Genomic DNA, 19,469 nt, shown 5'->3' on the forward strand with positions numbered 1-19,469 from the left:
AAACACAATAAATTCAGCAAATTATGGCGTCTGTGTGGATTGCTGCGCACGAGTCGAGATCAAGTTGCAGTGACGTCGCCCTGGGATTATCCAATCACATCGAGGACTGCAAACTAACGCTGTTAACGGAACTGTAGTTTTCTTTTTACTACGCATCCTCCCGTCGGTCACCATTTTGGGAGTCAAAACAGCCAGCAGGCAGCAGCGGCCACCTCCACGCCTCACCGTGGCCTTACTATGGTTCACACATGTGTGGTGGCAGGTTGTAAGAACCGACGGACACCAGGCACCACACTGTCGTTCTACCGCTTCCCACGGGACCCAGAGAGGAAGCAGCGCTGGGTGGCTGCGGTGAACCGAGCGGGCTGGGTACCGAACGACGGCAGCCGGTTGTGCAGTACCCACTTCATCTCAGGTACGGATGCAACGCAACTCTTTAGGGAGGTGGACTAGGAATGGGAGTTTTATCCGAGGGTTTTGACACTCTGTATGTTGTGATGATAGCTGCTAGCTTACAGTGCGAGATACAGAAGTTAGCACAAGGGAAAAGGAGGACCTTTACCAGGCTTGTTTACAAACCGTAAAGAGGAAAAAGTTCGGGTTAAACTCTGCGTATAGTCCGAGTAGTTTACATGCCACAGGATTTTACTTTAAATTTCATCGAGATGAATTTTTGAGGCCTGGTTTTCAGTGTTATAAAAATGCGTTTCTTTTTTCTTCTTGCAGTATGAAATTCCAATTGTGCCAAAACATTTAAAATCTATGAAACATAACTATTTCTATTTTATATTTAGAACAAAAAAGGTTTCTAAAATAAGAAAATCAGATTGTATTACAAAATGTAACTGTCCTGAATTAATGACAACTGGACTAAAATGTCCAAAGCAAGAATAACCTACACACACACATTTTCCACTTTTAAAGCGGCAGCATTGTGCATTTTCTGGGCAGATAATACCATTTAATAGCACAATTAAGTAATTTTGTTCTTTCCAGTTGTTATAAAAAATGCTGTATATATTAAACATGACTTAAAAGAACTGCATCTTTGAGTCTGTCTCTTTAAGAAGCTCCTGCTCTTTCTGAAAGTCTGTCTTGCGACAGCGTTTCTCCAATTACTCATTTTCTGAGGAACATATTGTAGGAAAAAAAAAAAATATGTTGCCAGTTCTTTGGTGGATAAAGTTTTCAATCCAACAGAAAATGAATGACACATTCTTATTGCTGCATTATTGATCTTTAATTCACTTAACTGGAAACAGTTATTTATTTTGCTGTTTTAAAGACTTGGACAAAAATTATTCTGTTGATTAACAAAAACAGGAAACCAACAATAAGTATTGCTCAAAGTAGTAGCCATGTTGAGACAGGGCTGTCAGAGCTGAAAATGTTTGCTGGTATTGAGTCGCCTCCCAGATGGCAGCAGAGAGAACAACTGATGAGAGAGCTGTGCTGCTTTGCAGAGGCAGCGTCTGTAAAGGATTCTCACCAGGATGAGCTTGTGGAGTCCAATGAATTTCTGGGATGTTTTAATTCCTCTAGGGAAGTGTTTGGTCTCTTGCCTCTTTGCAGTGTGCATACCATGCAGTTATAAAGCACCCTCAGCAGAGCAGGGGTTGAAATAGCCTTTAGCAGCTCTGCTAAAGAAAAAGAGGGGAAAAACTGCTGTTCAGCTTCTCTGTTTTTTATAGGACAATGATCTGGCTTCTAAATTGCATTAAAAAAACAATTAAAGGGGCAGGATTATGTAAAATTGACCTTTTTTTAGCTTTATATTACACCTAAGCACCACTGATGTAGAATATGACTCTCTGGTTTCCAGTTAACAACATATTCAACTTATGCAAAGAAGCCGAGTGATATAAAATAAATTTTTTCCAGCTTTACATGTTATAATGTTATTCCCTCATCAAAAACATTCAGAGAGCATTGCCTTGATTCTTTCATGTATGTTTGAGAAATCTTTTAATCTCCATGGCAGCCATTCAGCTGTGCAAAATGTCTGGATGGGCCTAGCGCCACCTTCGAGTCCAAGCTCCTCCTCAGAACTGTAGTTTCCAAGCTTCCACATTACAGAGCAGGCGTCCCTCACGACTCCCCCACTCAGCTCCTAATAACTAGCTAGAGCAATTAGCAAACACCTGGTGGAGCTCAGCTCCTTCAGACTAGCCAGCAGCAATTAGCAAACACCTGGTGGATCTGCGCATAAGCTGAGCTCTTTATACGAGCTGCTTCTCAGTGAAACGCTGGTAAAAACGTTGTTAATGGGTTAATAGAGAAAGCATGTTGCGATGACTTCCTAAAGGTGGAGTTTCACTAAGAGCAGGAGTTTTTAAAGAGACAGAGACCCAATTTCAAGGTGTTAAGCTAGGAAGTAAAATTTCTTTCAAGTCATATTTGACTTAAAAGAAATAAGTCAATATATATCAGAGTTATGAAAATGCATATATATATATAGTACTTTCATAACAACTGAAGGTAATATTGTTATCTGATTATGCTTTTAAAAAATGTCATTATATACCTGGAAAATACATAATAATCCTTTTAAAAACTCTTATTCTAACAGAAAGATGCATTTTTAGTGCAGATTTATATTAAAGCAATTAAAGATGTTTTTATTTTAAGTTTTTTTTTTTTATAGTTTCCTTACAAATGTGGTAGACATATTTTTAAAAACTTTTTAACCATCTTCTGACTGTCCACATCCAGGTAAACAAGTCAAGAATCCACATTCGCCCGATTATGTTCCTTCTGTGTTCACACCAGTTCCCTTCTTCCCAGACATGAAGGAGCCAGGTGCCTTGGAGATCCTGGACAAGCAGGAGGCGCGGGTCGAAGCCGCCAATGCCCTGTTGTTCCTCCAGGGCCAGGGCAGCTCTGTGGTGGACGGGCCGAGCCAAGGCAGGCGTCACGAAAAGGAGGCGCCGGAGGCTGCTGTAGAAAAAAGCGGGTCTTCTTCCTTCAGCACCGATGAGGACGAGGAGCACGACGAAGCCTCCAAGAGAGACAGGAAGAAAGGAAAGTTTGCCCAGATGTCTGAAATATCCGTAAACTTTGACGACATCTTGAAAGCACTGAAGAAGGAGAACCGGGCGCTCCGGGAGTCCGTGGAGAAAATGGCTCTGTCCGAGAACGCCTTCAGGAACGACGCGGAAAAGGTCAAGTTCTACACCGGTTTGCCCAACTACTTCGTCTTAGAGACCGTGATGTGGCTGCTGGCGCCGCACATGGACGGGATGAAAAACACAAAGCTGTCAAAGTTCCAGCAGCTCCTGCTGACCCTCATGCGCCTGCGGCTGGACCTCCGCAATCAAGACCTGGGCTACCGCTTCGGGGTGAAAGTCGGCACAGTGGCCAAAACAGTACACCGCATGGTCAACATCATGTCCTCCACTCTGGTGCCGACCGCCGTCTTCTGGCCGTCCAGAGCAGAGCTCCGGAAAAACCTGCCCACTGCTTTGCGCGCAACGCACCCAGACTGCGCCGTCATCGTAGACTGCTTCACTGTACCCCTCGAGGAGCCGGCGTCGACGGGAACTGAGCACGGACGACAAGAGACGACACTTCCTCGCGCTGAGGGAATGGCGCAGAGTGATGGCTCGTTGAAGTATCTGATCGGTGTGGCTCCGCAAGGCGTCGTGACTTTCGTGTCGCGGGGCGCTCCGGGCAGCGCCAGCGACAAGAGCCTGGCCGAGGGTTGTGGGTTTCTGTGCAAGCTTCTCCCAGGCGACGTCGTGCTGGCCTGCCGCGACCTGGACATCGCAGACTCCGTGGCCGCCCGCGGGGCTCTGTTCAAAATCGCCAGCAAAGGTGAAGCGAGATCGGAGGGCTCGGCGGGGCCCGACGCCGAGTCCGAGACGGTGGTCGTGCAGAGGCACGTGGAGAGGGTGATCTCCATGGTAAAGCAGAGGTACACTATGCTCACAGGCCCCGTGGAGAGCCCCTTCAGCACCGCCTGCGAGCGCACGTCCAACCTCTCAACCTTTGATAAGATTGTGCAAGTCGCTTGTGCCTTAAACAACCTGTGTATCTCTGCTGCTCCGCTCGAGTGACTCGTACAGAAAGCAATGCACTACTTAATGCTGCTCTCCTAACCTTTGACTGTTTCAGACTTCCTGTCATGTGACTAGTAGGAAAATTACATTCATTTTCACCAAATCCCAGTTCAGTCACTCCTGATTATAAGGATTATTCTTGATCTTGGCTCTAACATTTGCTGACATGTTAAGTTGAAGAACGGAAACTCTAGTTTGGCGAGTGGAGGTGGTCCGCATGGGTTCTGTTTTTCAAACGGTGCCACTTTCATGCATTTCATACAGTTTAAAGTCCCTTTAATAAAATGCCACACAAGGCTCAGGAGTGGGCGGAGCCAGGAGTGAAGTCATCCCTTCTTTCCCTGCTTTGGCACAACATCACTACTGTTTATGTTTTTTGTTTGCAAGACACACCGTTGGCTCCTATGAAAGTTATGTGATGAAAACTAGAGAAAACCGTAATTAAAAGAACACGGGTCAACTTCTTTGGTGTAGCACATTTCAGCCACAGGGTAATGCACGGTGCTTTACATGATGAAAGGATTACATTTTTCAAATACCAACATGAGAAATCATTGTCTTAAAAACTGCTGTACAGACTTCAGATAATCTAAGTTTTTCCAATTATTATTAATCTGGATTTTCACTTGAACCAGAAGACCTGAGTGGTCTTGAAGGTTGACACAACAGCAGTTGTATTTTGGTGCTAATGCATTGAATGATTCATAACTAACAAGAGTATCTTAAAGTCTGTTGTCTGAGCTACAGGGAGCAGGTGTAGGGACTTTAGAGCTGGGCTGAGGGTTTTTATGCAGGCCTGTTTGGAAACGTAGGCCTGTTTCAATAACACATTTTGCTGGACGATAAATTGTCCCAGAAGTTACTGCGTTAAACAATAATAATGTTGCTATGAGAGCATTTTCACGTAATGTAAAAGCAAAGACATAATAATGCAAGCACACCCTGTCAAAGATGAACAAGTTTTTAAATTTTACACTGGAACTAGAAGACATTTTAAATATCCAAAATAAATTAACAAAACAACAAATAAAATGGATTATGAAGTCCCTGTAAACAGAATTGCCCTTCACTGAAGCCTTTTGTTGAAAGGGACAGGAGAAAAACAATCCTGCAATTGCAAATTATTGAGCTTGATTTATTGCTTATTGCGACAAGCCTGAAGACACTTTCACACATCAATTCGACTAAAAATAAACACGGATGAATTTCTATTATATCATTAGTCCTTAAACCCAAGAAAAGTCCTTTGTGTGATGGAAGACTGACTTCGTAACTGTCTTTATGTGTCTCTGAAGGTTCAGGTTTTGTCCAGATTTTGATCTCTAATTTCTAGCTTTAATAGCTGACTCCTGATTGGTCCAAAAACATTCCTCTACTAGTCTAGAGGAATGTGACAAAGTCCAGCTATTTAGCCAGCTAATATTAGCCTCCAGTTTTACTCCATGAGGAGCACAAATAAGTGATTAATATTCTGCATTGCAAACATTTAAATTTTTTTCTCTTTTTTACTAAATGCAGCAAGTCTTCACTCTATATTTTGCTTGTAGTCTTCCACCTCTTGTGTTCATCTCGAGATCAGTTTGTTAAAGCTGACAGACACACATTTCACACGACTATTTGTGATGGAGGTAGCGTTTTAATTCCAGATTTTTCTAAGTAGCTTTAATTGAAAATTTATTTTTTAACAGATTGTCATGAGTGTGAAACGGTTTACTCTCCTAGCTATAAAAGTATCGATGTCATTTTCATATCTGTAACAAACTGAAATGCAACTGATCCCTTTTTAAATGGTTTTAGGCATGTCATCTTGCTGTAGATGTTTGTGTTGGTGCGGTGAAGCCGTGATATCTTCCGTCAAGGTTGTAATAGACGACTCATCGTAGTCGCTCGCTGCTGCGGAGAGTAACGTGTATCGATTAGACCACATGGTTATCGCCTTACTGAGCGCAACACTGGAAAAGACGAGAGAACTCGGTGCAGATTTACAGCACACTTTTAATGTCCAGCATGTGTGTGGTCCTTCTTTGGAAAAGTGTAGCCTCAGCTGATGTTGTTTCTGTGTCTACTTGTGCTTATCTCAGCATTTTCACTCATACTGGCAGGTCAGTTTTGTAACAACGGAGAGCTTCCCTCTAGGAATGATGGGCACAAACTAAAATCACCCTCTGGCCTACAGTGCCTTTCAAAAGTGTTCATACTTTGTACCGTTACATTTTATTTTACATTTCTTGTTGCTTCTTTCAAACAGTGACTTCCTTTTGCTCCCCACTGTTTTCACAGAGGGTGAGTTTGTGGAGTGAAACCGTAATAGTTGTCCCATCAACAGACTCTCCTTCGAAAATGGATTTAATTACAAATCCAAGTGTTTTTTTGTTCTGTTTGTTTGAATTTCCACAGCAGAATGACACTAAAATTACCTGTCTCTTTTCTTTTTAAATCAGTTATTTTTCTTGTCGTTAGGTTGGAAACTACTTTAAAGCTGCAGTATGTAATTTTTATTTGGAAAAAAAAGAGTGTATTTTATTTAAATTTTTACTCATTTTTAAAAACTCGCAATGTTGAGGTGTGAGACGATCTGTGGAAAAAGTCAGACTCCCCCACCTCCTCCCTGAGCTACTGTTGCCCTCTGAAGAAATAACACTATTTCCGGTCAAAAACAACCAATCAGAGCCAGGGGGGAGAGCGTCTTAGTGCTGTCAGTGAAGCTTGTGAACGCGCTGCTAAATGTGCTAAAGCGGAGAAAACGCTCACAGTTCCAGGAAAACTGTTTATCCACCGTTTTCGGTGGACATGCTAACTAGCCTTAGCATTTGTGACAGGCTCCACGCTGTAACATAACAGCACATTCGCATGCATGATTGACAGCTTCCTTTGACCATTTTCAGTTCAACTCTGAAAGGACTTTTTTTTTTTTTTTGGACAGTCCTCCTTTGCAGAAGTTAAGCTAGACCAGAACATAAGGTTTTAACGATGATACTGGCTTAGTAAAGTTACATATTTGAGTCCTGTGAAGGCAATGAGGGACATTTTTCTTTATTTCTGATTTGCTTTGGTTGTACACTATAATTCGGGGAGCAGAACAAAGCACTCTGCTCTGAAACGTGTTGTCCGTACTTTAATTCCTGCAGTCAGACTGCATTAAAAAAGTAAATTAAATGTCGTCCTTCCTTTTGTGTAAATTATCTGCCCAAATATCAATTTTATTGTCTTGTTTTATTTTAGCTGTATGGTTGTTGTTGTTTTTTTTGTGGTATACTGTAATTTGACAAAGGATATTTTGATGAGGATGAACTATGTTATTTTTTCTTCTGCCAAGCACATGAACTTCAGCAGGGAATGCATGTGAAATGAATTCTCAAAGGTTTTAACCACAGCGTTATCCAATAATTAGCCGTAACTAGCTGGTTCGGGCCGCGCACATTAGTTACTGTTGAGTAGTTCAGTTGAGACATGTGGTAGGAAGACCTGCTCTTCATGGTACCTAATATAAAAAAAACAATTTCTTGCATTTCTTGTGCCTTAGTTTGTGAAGATGTTGCAGATCATTGTTTTCTACAAATAGCTAGTGTTGCATAGCTAGCTTTGTACCCTTTTTAGACATTTGCTCAACTCTGGCATTCATTCGTAAATTACATTTCTTGTTGTCCACTAAAGCAATGTGTGCGTAATCCACTTGGTTGACTAGACACAGAGTTTATTTTTGGTCATTCCTGTTGGAAAACGTCTGGAAATCAGGTCTTAAAGTGGATTTGGAAAGATTTTTCACCCAGGGAAACTCTGGCTAACTCGGTCCAGTTGCTGAGTTTCAGCAGGTGGAAGTTCGTAGGCAGAAGCAGTTTTGGGCTCAGAGTGCATCCGCTCACATCTGTGCACCTCGGGCTGTCTGCTCAAGAGGGAGATACTGGGGAAAGTCTGTCACACACTTGTAAGACCAGTTTTCATTAGGTTTCTGTAAAGGGGGGTTATAGTTCCTAGAAACACCATTCTTTCCTGATGAGCTAGTTTCAAAATAAAAGGAGCTTTTCCAATCGAATTGAACATGTTCATCCTGTACCCTTTCTGTTCTGACTTTATGTGCTTCCTTGTTAAAGTTTAAAGTTTCACCCTGACTCCTGTGATGTGGCCTCCGTGACTGGAAATTAAAGTTTGGCACAACTCTGTATCTGCCTTTTGAAAACTGCGTTTTTATTTTAGAAGTGCGTTTGTGCTCCTCATCTGTGTTTGGTGAAACAAAAATAGGTTGAAGAGGCGTGGATTTCTCAGAGTCGTGTTGTCTCTGACAGATTGGTAAATATTCCCTCTGTGGCCGAAGTGGAGTGACTGAGTAATGTATGGATTTCTTTTAATTTATGAAAGAGAAAACAAATGCTCGTGGAGGCTCCACCTCGAGTATGTGCGGTCAGATAGGAAAAAATGAAGAAGGCTCACTCCAACGCTTAATTTAAAACTAAATGGAGGCTTTCATAAAGAAACCTGAAGACTCCCACTTCTGTCCTGATATTATTCTGTAGATGCTGGCAGTTGCATAATGTAATGTATATGCTATGCTAATGCTAATTACAGCTGCTGATGCAGGTTATCTGACACAGACAAAACGTTTTGTCTTAAAATAGACAAGGATATAAAGGTGTAAATTTTTATCCAAGTTCAAGGTCAAATTCAGTCCAGTAATTCATTTAAAAGATACGGTTTTTTTCTTTTTAACTCCCAAAAATGACAATTTTTCTATGCCAATGTAGAAATATTGGCATAGAAAAAGTCTATGCCAATAAATATGCCAATTTTATTTAAAGCAATTTATAAATAAAAATATATATGTGAAAATCTGAAATAGAATAGAAAACCAAATCTTTTAAACTAAGATTTTTTTTCATCGAACTAATCTACTCACATTTTATAACATTTCCCTTTTATTTTCATTATTCTCTGTTTATAACGTTTCTATATTTCACTACGCCACATCTGGCTGAAGGATTGTGATTTAACAACAGCAAATCATAGGCGGAGTGAATGTTTCTCCTAATACACGATCTCTGCTCCGGTGCTGACGTGCATTGGTCCGTCACGTGACCTGTGGAATGTTAACAATGCAGCGAGTGTCCAACTTTGTGCTGCATTTCTGATCCTGCCTGGAGTCTAGGCAGAAAATGGAGGCTCATTTCATCATATTTACCCCGCTGCTCCGTCTTCTCCGACCTCCTCCGCTCTGTGTCGGCGCTTAGCGGCCTTCAAAAGTCGACTTTTAACGGAATTTGCACCCCAGTCTTGACTTTTCCTTATTCCTTCTATCACATGGTAAGTTGAGAGTTACTTTTTCAGGGAAGGGGAGTGGTGGTGTGACATATTTCGCGACTCGTTGCTAAAGTAATTCCTTCGTTGAGGATGTGGTACGGTTTAAGAATGTAAAACGTGTTTTCATTGAGTTTTAAGCCTGTTTGGGGGGCTACCAGAACAGCCTCCTTTTTTCCTTTTTTTTTCCAGCCCTGGAATGCGTAGCTTCGCTCTGCCCCCTCTCTCTTCCCCCTCCAGCCCTGCCTGGGGTACAGTGGAGAAGGCCACGGGGCTTCCTAAAACCTCTCATATCTGGGGTACCGAAGGAAAAAAAACAATATTACTTTTTTCTTCTTTCTTTTTTTTTTTTTTTAAAGTCTGGGAAACAAATGTTTAAACTTTACTACAGTAAAGCCCAAACAGTTTTTGTGAACAATTACTTCTTCAGTAACACTAAAGTGAATCGATATGCAAAATGTTGAATCTTCCTTCAATCTCCGTTTAGCTTTAACTTAATGCTACCTTTAAATGAACATGACACCTCACTGGATTAAAATAACCTCACTTAATTGTGATTTATTTTCTTTTTTGAGCCAGTTGTTGTATTGTGTAGTCTTCTCCCACTCAGATATGTTGTATTTGTGTTTAATGGAGCTGGTTGGTGTCACATCTGTACTTGTTGGAGCTGCAGCAGCAGCAGAGTGCCTCTGCAGCAGCTCCCTGTGAGGTTTAAAGGTAGCCTGTCAGGGAGCATCCGCAGGAATCACTGAGCTCTTAAGTGTTTACATACGGAGGCTCAGGCTGCCTCTGCTCAGATGTCTGTTGTAAAATTGGGACTGAAACTGAAACAATCAGTCCCTACTGGCTCTCAAGCTTTTTTTTTTTTAAACAGTTTATCATTCCTGTAATAACTGCATTTTAAAGCAATAGTATTATAAGTCTGGAGTTTGCTAGTTTGGTGCATCTTTTATCACAACACTTAGACTTTTCCTGGCTTGTACTGATGTTTGGTTTGAGGTTCAACCTGCCAAATACTTTTTCTTTTCTTTGTGGATGTGATTTTTTTAATTTTTTTTTTATTTTAACATTTATCTAATTTAAAAAGAAGTCAGTTTTGGTGGTTGTTTTGTTTATATTTTTAAAATGGCAGTTGTGTGTCAAAGCCATTGGAGGGAAACGGTCCAATCCGATCTCTTAACAGGCGGATTGATGCATCTCATCGTTTTCACAAAAACAGATCTTCTCACTGCATGATGGGTCGCAAGATGCTGTTTTTCTTTAATTTATCAAAGTTCAAAATAATCTGACAAACCCAGAATTCCATGTGAGGAAATGCGGCCATTTTTTATTTTTTATTTTTTATTTTTTTTGCTGACCCCAACTTCAAAATCCATCATGGCTACCTTTTAAAATAGTTCATTTTTATTATATTTGTCACCCAACAACACGCATACAAACTGCACCTACCTCCTTGAGGGAGCATGTTGCTCCATCGTTTAAATGTACCAAATGCAAAGAAATACGCTATTAGCTTGAATTGCTAACTTCAGCTGGCTTTGCCCCTGAGCGTATTTGTTAAAAAGTTCTAAGTAGATCTGGACCAAAGCGAATTGATTGCTAGATTTAAGTTCTGATGACGACCCACGTACCACCAGTGGCTCTTGCACCACAGCTTGAGAACCACAACAATGGTTTAATGGTTTTTATTGTGACACGATGTGTCCACATCTGTCTGCTATGGCTGGTTCTCTGGTTACTTCTGTCCTCTTCACATCCCACAATGCAACAGAAGCAAAGAGGCTGGAAATTATCTTGTTTTAATATTTTTGCAGGTTCTTGAATATTTGGACTGAGACGGCAGTTTCTGTCTTTTTTTTTTTGAGTGCGTCAATACATCAAAACTTAAGAAATGCTCTTCTTTTATTCTTTTAGCTTTGTGAGTTTTAACCGTTTACAGCCAAAGCTCTTTGACTAACATTGACACCTAGTGGCAACTATGTAAACTGCAACAAACATGGATTCATGGGGAGTTTGCTTTGTGGGCTTGTTGTTATAAAAAAAAAAGTCGTCACTATGTTACTAAAGTTATTTGAGAAAAGACTTGAGGTAAATGAAACATTTTGTACGACGATGAGGTTTGGGATGTTTGCATTAAATGTGAAAATATGCCTGCATGTAATGTTTTTTTGTTTTCTTTTCTTGTGGATATTTTTCTTTCCCCTCTCACCTGCATCCAGGTTTAAGTCGTCCGTTCGTGTTTTTCGCTCTTTGCTCGGTTTGAGGGTCTGTATTTTGGTCAGCAGCACAGGACGTCCCATGATTGCGGCGTGGTATTTTACTTGTAGTTACTTGTGGAATGGAATGCTCATCGCTCGGACGCGGCGCTTAAAGCATCACAGGAATGGAGACAAGAGATCCTGGAGATTGGGAGGGAGAGAGTGAGAGGTGGGGGGGGCATTTATACCGCTTAGCCCCAGATTACTCCACTACCCGGCCATATCTGAGGCGGAGGCACAAAAAAAAAAAAAAAAATCGAATAAAAGGAAAATGTTTTTTTTTTTGTCTGTCCAGAGTTTATCTGTACAAACAGTGAGGGCTGTGTCCTTCTCAGAAACGGCCCAGAGGGATGGAGACTGCCAGGGAGGCGGAGGAGAAGGGGTGGGTGTGTACTCTGGAGCTTTTTATGTTTGGCCGCTGCATCTGCTGGGGTTGTTGCTCCAGGCAGTGGCAGTATGGCTGATATATTTATAAAAAGGAATAATATTTTCCATGTGTCTGTGCACATTATGGCAGCGTGGAGTCTCTTTACGGTTTAGGACACTGCAGAAACCGTTTTCAGACTTCCTGTTTTAGATATCTCGATCTGATGTTACACTGAGGTAACGTTATTTATTTATCTTTTCATCTGAATCAGGTGTGTTGAAGCAGGGAAACATCTAAAGCATGCAGGACGGAGTGCCTTAATGACACTGCTGTGTCATAAAAAATTAATATGGGTAAAAGTAATCATAGAAATTAAACAAGAGTTAGAATAACACCAGTATTTATTTAAAATAAACTCCTTTTCATCTGTTTTTGCTCGAGTCATTTCAGTAAGCTTGGAAATCTCACAATCTTATTTTTTTAAGTGCAAAAAAACAGCAACCGTAAGATGGATTTGTCATTATTTCCACTTCTTAGCTTGATTAAAGTTCTTTTTTTTCTTTGACTTTACCAGGAGCACCACGTGTTGTGGAGGGTGCTGGAAAGTTTTCTATTGCACATCCTTGCGATTCTTTGCCAGTTTCTATACACGATGCGTCATTTACTATTTGAGTCAAATAGGAGTTGTTTCTGTTGCTTGATGCAGATCAACAATTTCAATGCTTTCACAAATACATGATTGTCAAAAGTAGGTCAGCTTTTGCTCACTTAGCACCCAAACTCTCCACTGAAGAATTAAGAATAACTAATTTTCACCTTTAAAGCCTTTTTTTTATTAATTTATTTCAATTTCAATCACCCTAAATACAGACATTTCTCAAAAGTAGAAACTAATTTTTTAAGAATGTCATGTAGTTTGGTAGTGATGTACTTTAATGAAGAATAAAAATTGCATTGTTTTATGATTAATAAAACATTTCTTTATAGGGAGGATTCCTATGATGTTTTAAAAAGTCTAGAGAAGTACCAATTGTGGATAAAATATATAAAGAAGAAATTAAATATAAGAAGTTTCCCACAAATGAATTTTATAGCTATAACATAACAATAATTTATTGCTTTTAACATATTGGCCACAAATTGTAAAAAAAAAAAAAAAAAAAAAAAAAGCCGACTTTAGACCGTCTTAAATTTGGGTTTCCATTGGCGACGACGTGGCTCATAAAGATGGTTTGGTTAAGATTCTAATCAGAGGAGCAAAACTGCAACTATTTGAGCTTTTACAAACCGAATGATGGAACCAAAGTTCAGACTGTTTTATGGAATCTCCATTAAATGTAGGATTATCCAGCAATTGGACAAGTTCAAGTAGTATCGATACGAATTAGAGCTGATCTAAGAATGTTCACGTGAACTACAGGAACATGTTCACACAGTTCCTTTAAACCTGTAAGGCAGCATGAGGCTCATATTGTTTCACACGACTGATGTATAATCACCTGTTGTGAAATCTGCACAGTAAACTAAGAAGTGAGTCTGGTAAGGTGTTGGAGTATAAATTATGAAGTGTTAATAAACTGGTTTTTTGTTATCCATTTATGCGTAGGTTTTCGTTTTTTTTTTTTTTTAAATGGTCAAACGAATGAAGTCGTGGTTTTACAGCTTAGACACTTTAATAAACCCCAATATGAGCCTTTATTATTACTGGCCTCTTAAATGTTGAGGATTTCCACCATCTTGATATAATCCTTGTGATTATTCCAGTGTCAAGAAACAAGAATGTCTTGATGCGGAAAGTCTCCGCTCTGCCTGTGGAAATACCTCCGGCTCATCATTTATTCCCACATGTCAGCGTAATAGTCCGATAAAATTCTTTGACTGCTCCACCTGTCAGCCATCTTCAGACAGAGCGAAACCCATTAAAACTAATATCATGAATGTGTCTGCGTTGCTGCCAGAGGGGGATTTTTTTTTAATCCGGCGCTTTCTTTGTCTGAGATAAATCAGTTTGGCGGTTGGGAAACCAATCTGTCAGCTTTGGGGTTCTTTGCCTGGAGGACTGGAGGAGATCGTTGATGTGAAACTCAGCCAAGTGAATCCCAAAGAAAAGAGAGGCATTAAATTTAACTAAAGCAAAGCTATAAATGGGATAGTTGGATCCCTTTAAGTGAAGCTCATTAGCTTTAGAAGATTTCCTTGAACACAGAGTCTTGGCTGATGAAACATGTCCCGTATTCAGACCCAAATCACACTGATCAGTCCATCATGGTAATGATAACCCATTCCAGCATCGTTTTACAAGGCTTATTTCGCTTCTGACTTTCTATCAAATGCATGTTGTAAATAAAATATTTTTACTTTGAAATTACTCTAGTAAATGCGAAAGTGCAGCTTTCAAATTCATTCCTTTATTAGGTTAAAAATAGGTATCCAAACCAACTTTTCCCAGTGTGAAAGTAATAACTCCTCAGCCTAGTAACTGGAGGCATTGATGATATTGAGTTTTTGCTAAATCTATCGCTGTGAAGGAAATTTTCTCCATTCTTCTTTTAAGAACTGCCCACAAGTTCTCAGTTGGGTTCAGGTCAGGTGAGGAATGGGGTTGGCGTTGTACTGCATAAGTTGGCGTTGTACTGCATAAGTTGACTTCGTCCCGTTCCACTGCTTGAAGGAAGTGTCTCTAAAACCTGGTAGTATGTTTGTGAGTTGATTTTGAGTCCATCTTCAACCTGAAAGTCTGCTACTAACTCGTCTTTAATAATACTATCCTATAGCAATGCCCCACCTCCAGCTTGCAGGCGTCGGACTGAAATTAGAGCTCTGTGCAAGTTTCTGATCCACCTAAAGGCCGTCCATCTAGTCTGTTAAGAGTCGCTCTTAACGGACTAGATGGACCTCTGAAAAATCAGGCAGATATTTCTTGGCCCAGTCTAGACCGTTCAGTTTAAGTGTCCTGTTCAGAGGCGTTGGGAGTTCAGCCTTCCCTACCTTGGCCATGTCGCTGAGCTCTGAACATTTTCTAGTTACTCCACTTAAGTTGCAATTATGGAATGACTCAGAGGTGAAAGATGATGGCTTTTTGGTAGTCATCGCCTTCTTAAGTCTTGATTCTCCTCGAGTCCTTGGCAGATATTTTGGGTCTTTCTTTCTCAACACATTTCTTGGGGCCCTTGTTGACTATTTGCAGCAAAATGTTTGGTGGTTCTGTGATCACATCCCAATCAGACCCCATTCTTTGCAATTTCAAGAGTCCTTGATCCCTTTGAGAAACTTTTAGCCCATTTTGTCTAAGAAAAGAAGGCGCCTAGTAATTATGCACACCTTGATGTAGGTTGTTGGCCTCCTTAGGCCCCAACCTCAATCACTAAACGGATGCACATCACCTGCTATGCTAAAATCCACCAAGCATTTAACTTCATCCAACTTGAAGTTAGAAAATATGCCTAATAATTATCAAAACTCTCCCTTGCGTCAACCCCTTATCTGTCACGATGACACTGGTATCCTCACAGATCCATTGACTTTAGGGTGACGGTTAAGGGGTTAATAATTGTGCACATGGTGTAAGTTTGGCACCTCATTCAGAGTGGAGCTAACCAGGGAGTCCAATGTGAAATGGACTGGCTGTAAAACAGCTGGCTGTGGCTCTTAAAGCTCAGAGTAATGCTATTTCTTTCCCTTCAGTCTTTATTGGAGTGTAATGTTATAGAGCACAGTCAGGTGGTTATGTTTATTGCAGAATTGCTCTTGGAACCATGTGTGGCTCTTTGCAAAGTTTGCATAACAGAACACTGTAGACCTGCTGTAAAGCTACTGCTGTTTTTATGTAGTTAGAAGAGGAATCTTTTTCTGGTACCGACAGAATTTAGTATCTTTTAAGGCAGCCAGGAAATATTTTTAGCCTTCGTGAAGTTCGTTCTCCTGTTGTGTCCAAGTTTCAACCACGCAGCTGTTTATTAGTTTCAGATTAAACAAACTAGGGGTAGTAACCCTTCTTGATTGGCAGCGGAACATAACCTGTCCATAATTCTGCCACCACCGTGTTTTACAGATGGTGCAATATTCTTAGGTTTCAACAAATGTAACTGCTTCTGTTCAGGCGTATCGCCCCAAACAGATACTGTTTTATAACTAAAGATATTTTTATACAGTTGCTGATTCAGCTTTGGGGAGGTTTTGTTATTAAATTATTAGAACTTGAAAGTTTTAAAATAACGTAAACTGGGTCATCATGAATTAGAAACCAAGTTGCTTCAAGACCTCCTGCTCCCTCTGCTGTTTATGCAGAAATGAGTTCTCCTAATTCTTGCATTGCAAGTATTTCACCTCTTTGCTAACATGAGGCCCCTGGACAGAAACACGTGCAGCCCTTCCACATGTCATCCCAACCACCCCGGAGGAGTAACTCTGTTGTGGCAGAATCCAGAGTATGTTTCTTCAGATAAGACCGTCAGGTGGTGTTTAATGTCCATAAACGCCGTAGAGCAGAACAGCCAAAAGGGGTCGGCTCTGGGAGGACTGCTGACTTGTTGTGACTCCTGGCTGGCTTGCTACGCTCTCACAGGGGTGTTCACCAATGACCGCGCTGCAGAAGTATGCAGTCACTGCAGTTCAGTTGTGCAACTAAGTCTTTATGACCGCTGATATTCCTGAATTATGCACAGACCCTTAAACACCACTGATATAGAATGTGACTCGCTGGTTTCCAGGTAACAACATATTCAACTAGGTCAAATATGGAAGTTGAGACATTTTGGGCCCAATGCCAGCATGCCTGATGGTGCTACATAATGTTCTTTAAAGGAGCAGTGTTATGTAAAATCAACTCCTATTTTTTCTGTTTTACGTCATGTTATAATGTTATTCCCTTTGCTTTGATACTTTCAAGTATGTTTGAGAAATCCTTTAATCTCCATGGCAACCGTTCATCTGTGCAAAACGCCTGAGTGGACCTAGCCCCGCCTTTGAGGATGAAGCTCCTCCTCTGGGCTGCAGATTCCAATAATCAGAGCTTCCACCTTACAGAGTAGACATCCTCCACAATGCCCCCACTCAGCTCCTTCCGACTAGCCAGCAGCAATTAGCAAACACCTGCTGGATCTGTGTATCTGGTGGGCTCAATATATGAGCTGCTTCTCAGTTCAACACTGATAAAAACATTGCTAAAGGGTTAATAGAGATGATGACTTTTTGAAAGCTGAGTTTCAGAAGGAGCAGGAGTTTTTAAAGAGACAGAATCCCAATTTCAAGGTGATAAATTTCCTTTATCATTTGACATAGCATTTTTCTAAGAACTGAAGGCAACATACTTACTTGATCATGCTATAAACTGGCACTATGTGTCTGGAAAACGTATAATACTTCCCCTATAACCTGTAGCTACTGTCTCTGTCAGTCTTCAGTCAAGTCACAGCATCCTTGTGTTTCAGAGACGAGCTCCTCATTTCACCGTTTGTTCAGATAGACCATAATAAGCATGACGTATGACCACAGTATGCACGTTCTCACTGCATCTCTTCCTCCACAGGCGCACACTGGCATCATGGTTTGGCTCTGCGTTGCCTACTACCGCGGCTGCATTTCCCGGAACAAGCTGCAACCCGAGCCTGAGGCTCCCACCATGGAATGCTTGTAGTATCCAGGATCACCTCCGTCTGCTCCATCAGGAATTAGAAGCACAGTCAGAGGGAAACGACACAAGAGGCGGGCTTCTAAATCCGGGCCTCTGCGCTGAGCTCCTGGAGGCCTTTTATCTATTTAGGTCAGCCGGGTGGAGAGGGTCCAGTTGAGCGAGTGCCAGTTGGTGTGCGGTAGTCTCCCCCGTTTTAGAGTAGGTGCCTGCCTGGGGGTGGGGGGTGGGGGAGTACTGAGGCCATGAGGCCCAAGACGTTCCCAGCTGCCCCGTATGTGGGCAACACGCGGCAGAGGCTCCAGGAGATCAAGGAGGGCCTGAAGCAGCCGGCCAAGCTGGTGAGCCAGGCGCTGCACGGTGGCAGCTCCCGGTCCGAGGGGAGCAGGCCGGCCGACTCCAAGAGCGGGAAGGACACGGCCAACCGGCAGCAGCAGCTCCGGCCGCCGCAGAAGTTCAACAACTACCAGAGCGCCCTGCGAGAAATCCGCAGGTCCCTCATGCCGTTCGCCAACGAGTCGGGGGAGGCCGGAGAGGTGAACAGGCAGATGCTGCAGGAGCTCGTCAACGCTGGCTGCGACCAGGTAAACCCGACCAAATCACATCGTTGTCATTTATCGTGATAAATATCTTGACTTGATAAGAATTTTCATTTAACTTTGTCACAAGAAGTTCCAATTAATGTTTAAAACCCCCCAACCTGTCGGGATTGTTAGTTTTGGTGCTTTCTCCACTCTTTCAGGATTTCCACCAGTGTATTATAAGCCTGGCAGGCCACCAGGCTTTACTTGTTTATTTAAGTTTTTTTTAAATGTTTGCATTTTTTAAGACTTTGTATTTGGTGTTCAGGTATTAATCTTTCATGATTATCAAGTGATATTTTAAAATTTCCTGTCAACTTTAAGCATTTTTTAACTCTGAAAGACGACAAGCTGCTGGATGAATGACCTAGCACCCAAACACCAGGCTAAGCAAGTTTTCTGGGGGAAACTTGCTCTTTGTTCAATGAGAGTATCGATAGATATCAATACATTTACTATGTACAAATCACACTTCTTTATGCGACTGCTGCTGTCCTAAGAAGCAAATTACAAATAGGTGTGTTTTTCAAGAGCATCATTTGTGCTGTGTCAGGCAATCAGAGCTGTACAATTACCTAGAAAAATGGTAAAAAAAAATAGTTCTTATCATGTTTATTATCACAATAATGCCACAAAATACTGTAATACAAATCTAAGTCCATATCAGCCTCCTCTGATCCAACACCTACATATTTAACCAAAGAGGATTTTGTTTTACTTGGCTTGTTATTGATTTGACACGATTACATTCTTGGGAGATTCCTGTGCGACTTCCTGGTCTACAAAAACACTTTTGTTATGAAGATGAATAGAAAATATCCATCTGTCTGCTGTGTGGTTGGGGGTGCATGAGAATACACAAGCTGTGCTAAAGGGGTCATTTGAATTAGACAGGCACCAGAGCTGCTAACCAGACTCTGACTACTTGACATCGACCAGTGGAACAGTCCAATCTTTTCCCAGTAGCAGAATCTCAGTGGTTGTTTGTACTGGAAAAGTCTCAAAATCGGCTATTCTCAGTTTCAGGTAAAGTATTTACAACGAGGTCAGAGAAACCTGGAGAGAAGTCGAGGGAAACCACGTCTTGTGTGACGCGTCGTTCATTAACTTAACAAGAACAAGGATGAGTGGATCACAGCAAAGTTAAACTCATAGGCTGCTATTTCATCACGAGCCAAACCAATATAATTAAAATGTTAAAGCCTGCTTAAGACGTGAGCTTTGTGATTATTTATGTGGAAATATTTTACAGTGACTGAAGTCTAACCTTTTGTAGCACGACGCAGC

General features: G+C 41.3%; 2 protein-coding genes across 3 annotated transcripts in view; both read left to right on the forward strand.

Annotated features, from left to right (window-relative positions):
- The first annotated feature begins 32 nt into the window (after positions 1-32).
- LOC103478061 (uncharacterized) lies at positions 33-8,218 on the forward strand. Of its 2 annotated transcripts, none has more exons than XM_008431543.3 (2): positions 33-415; positions 2,713-8,218. In XM_008431543.3, the coding sequence occupies exons 1-2, from the start codon at positions 238-240 to the stop codon at positions 4,053-4,055; spliced, it is 1,521 nt and encodes a 506-aa protein (XP_008429765.2). In that variant the 5' UTR covers positions 33-237; the 3' UTR covers positions 4,056-8,218. The 2 variants fall into 2 exon arrangements, with proteins under 2 accessions (XP_008429765.2, XP_008429774.2); XM_008431552.3 differs by having other exon boundaries at positions 36-415; positions 2,785-8,218.
- Positions 8,219-8,993: 775 nt separating this feature from the next.
- The window catches only part of lats2 (large tumor suppressor kinase 2), a 30,399-nt gene continuing 19,923 nt past the window's right edge, over positions 8,994-19,469 (forward strand). Inside the window, exons 1-2 of the mRNA XM_008431565.3 lie at positions 8,994-9,353; positions 17,500-18,185. Coding sequence (XP_008429787.1) covers positions 17,847-18,185 — 339 coding nt within the window. The 5' untranslated portion in view covers positions 8,994-9,353; positions 17,500-17,846. The remainder of the gene's footprint in view (positions 9,354-17,499; positions 18,186-19,469) is intronic.

The sequence above is a fragment of the Poecilia reticulata genome, chromosome 2 (genome assembly GCF_904066995.2).
Source record: "Poecilia reticulata chromosome 2, P_reticulata-male-v2, whole genome shotgun sequence".
In the NCBI taxonomy this organism is placed as follows: domain Eukaryota; kingdom Metazoa; phylum Chordata; class Actinopteri; order Cyprinodontiformes; family Poeciliidae; genus Poecilia; species Poecilia reticulata.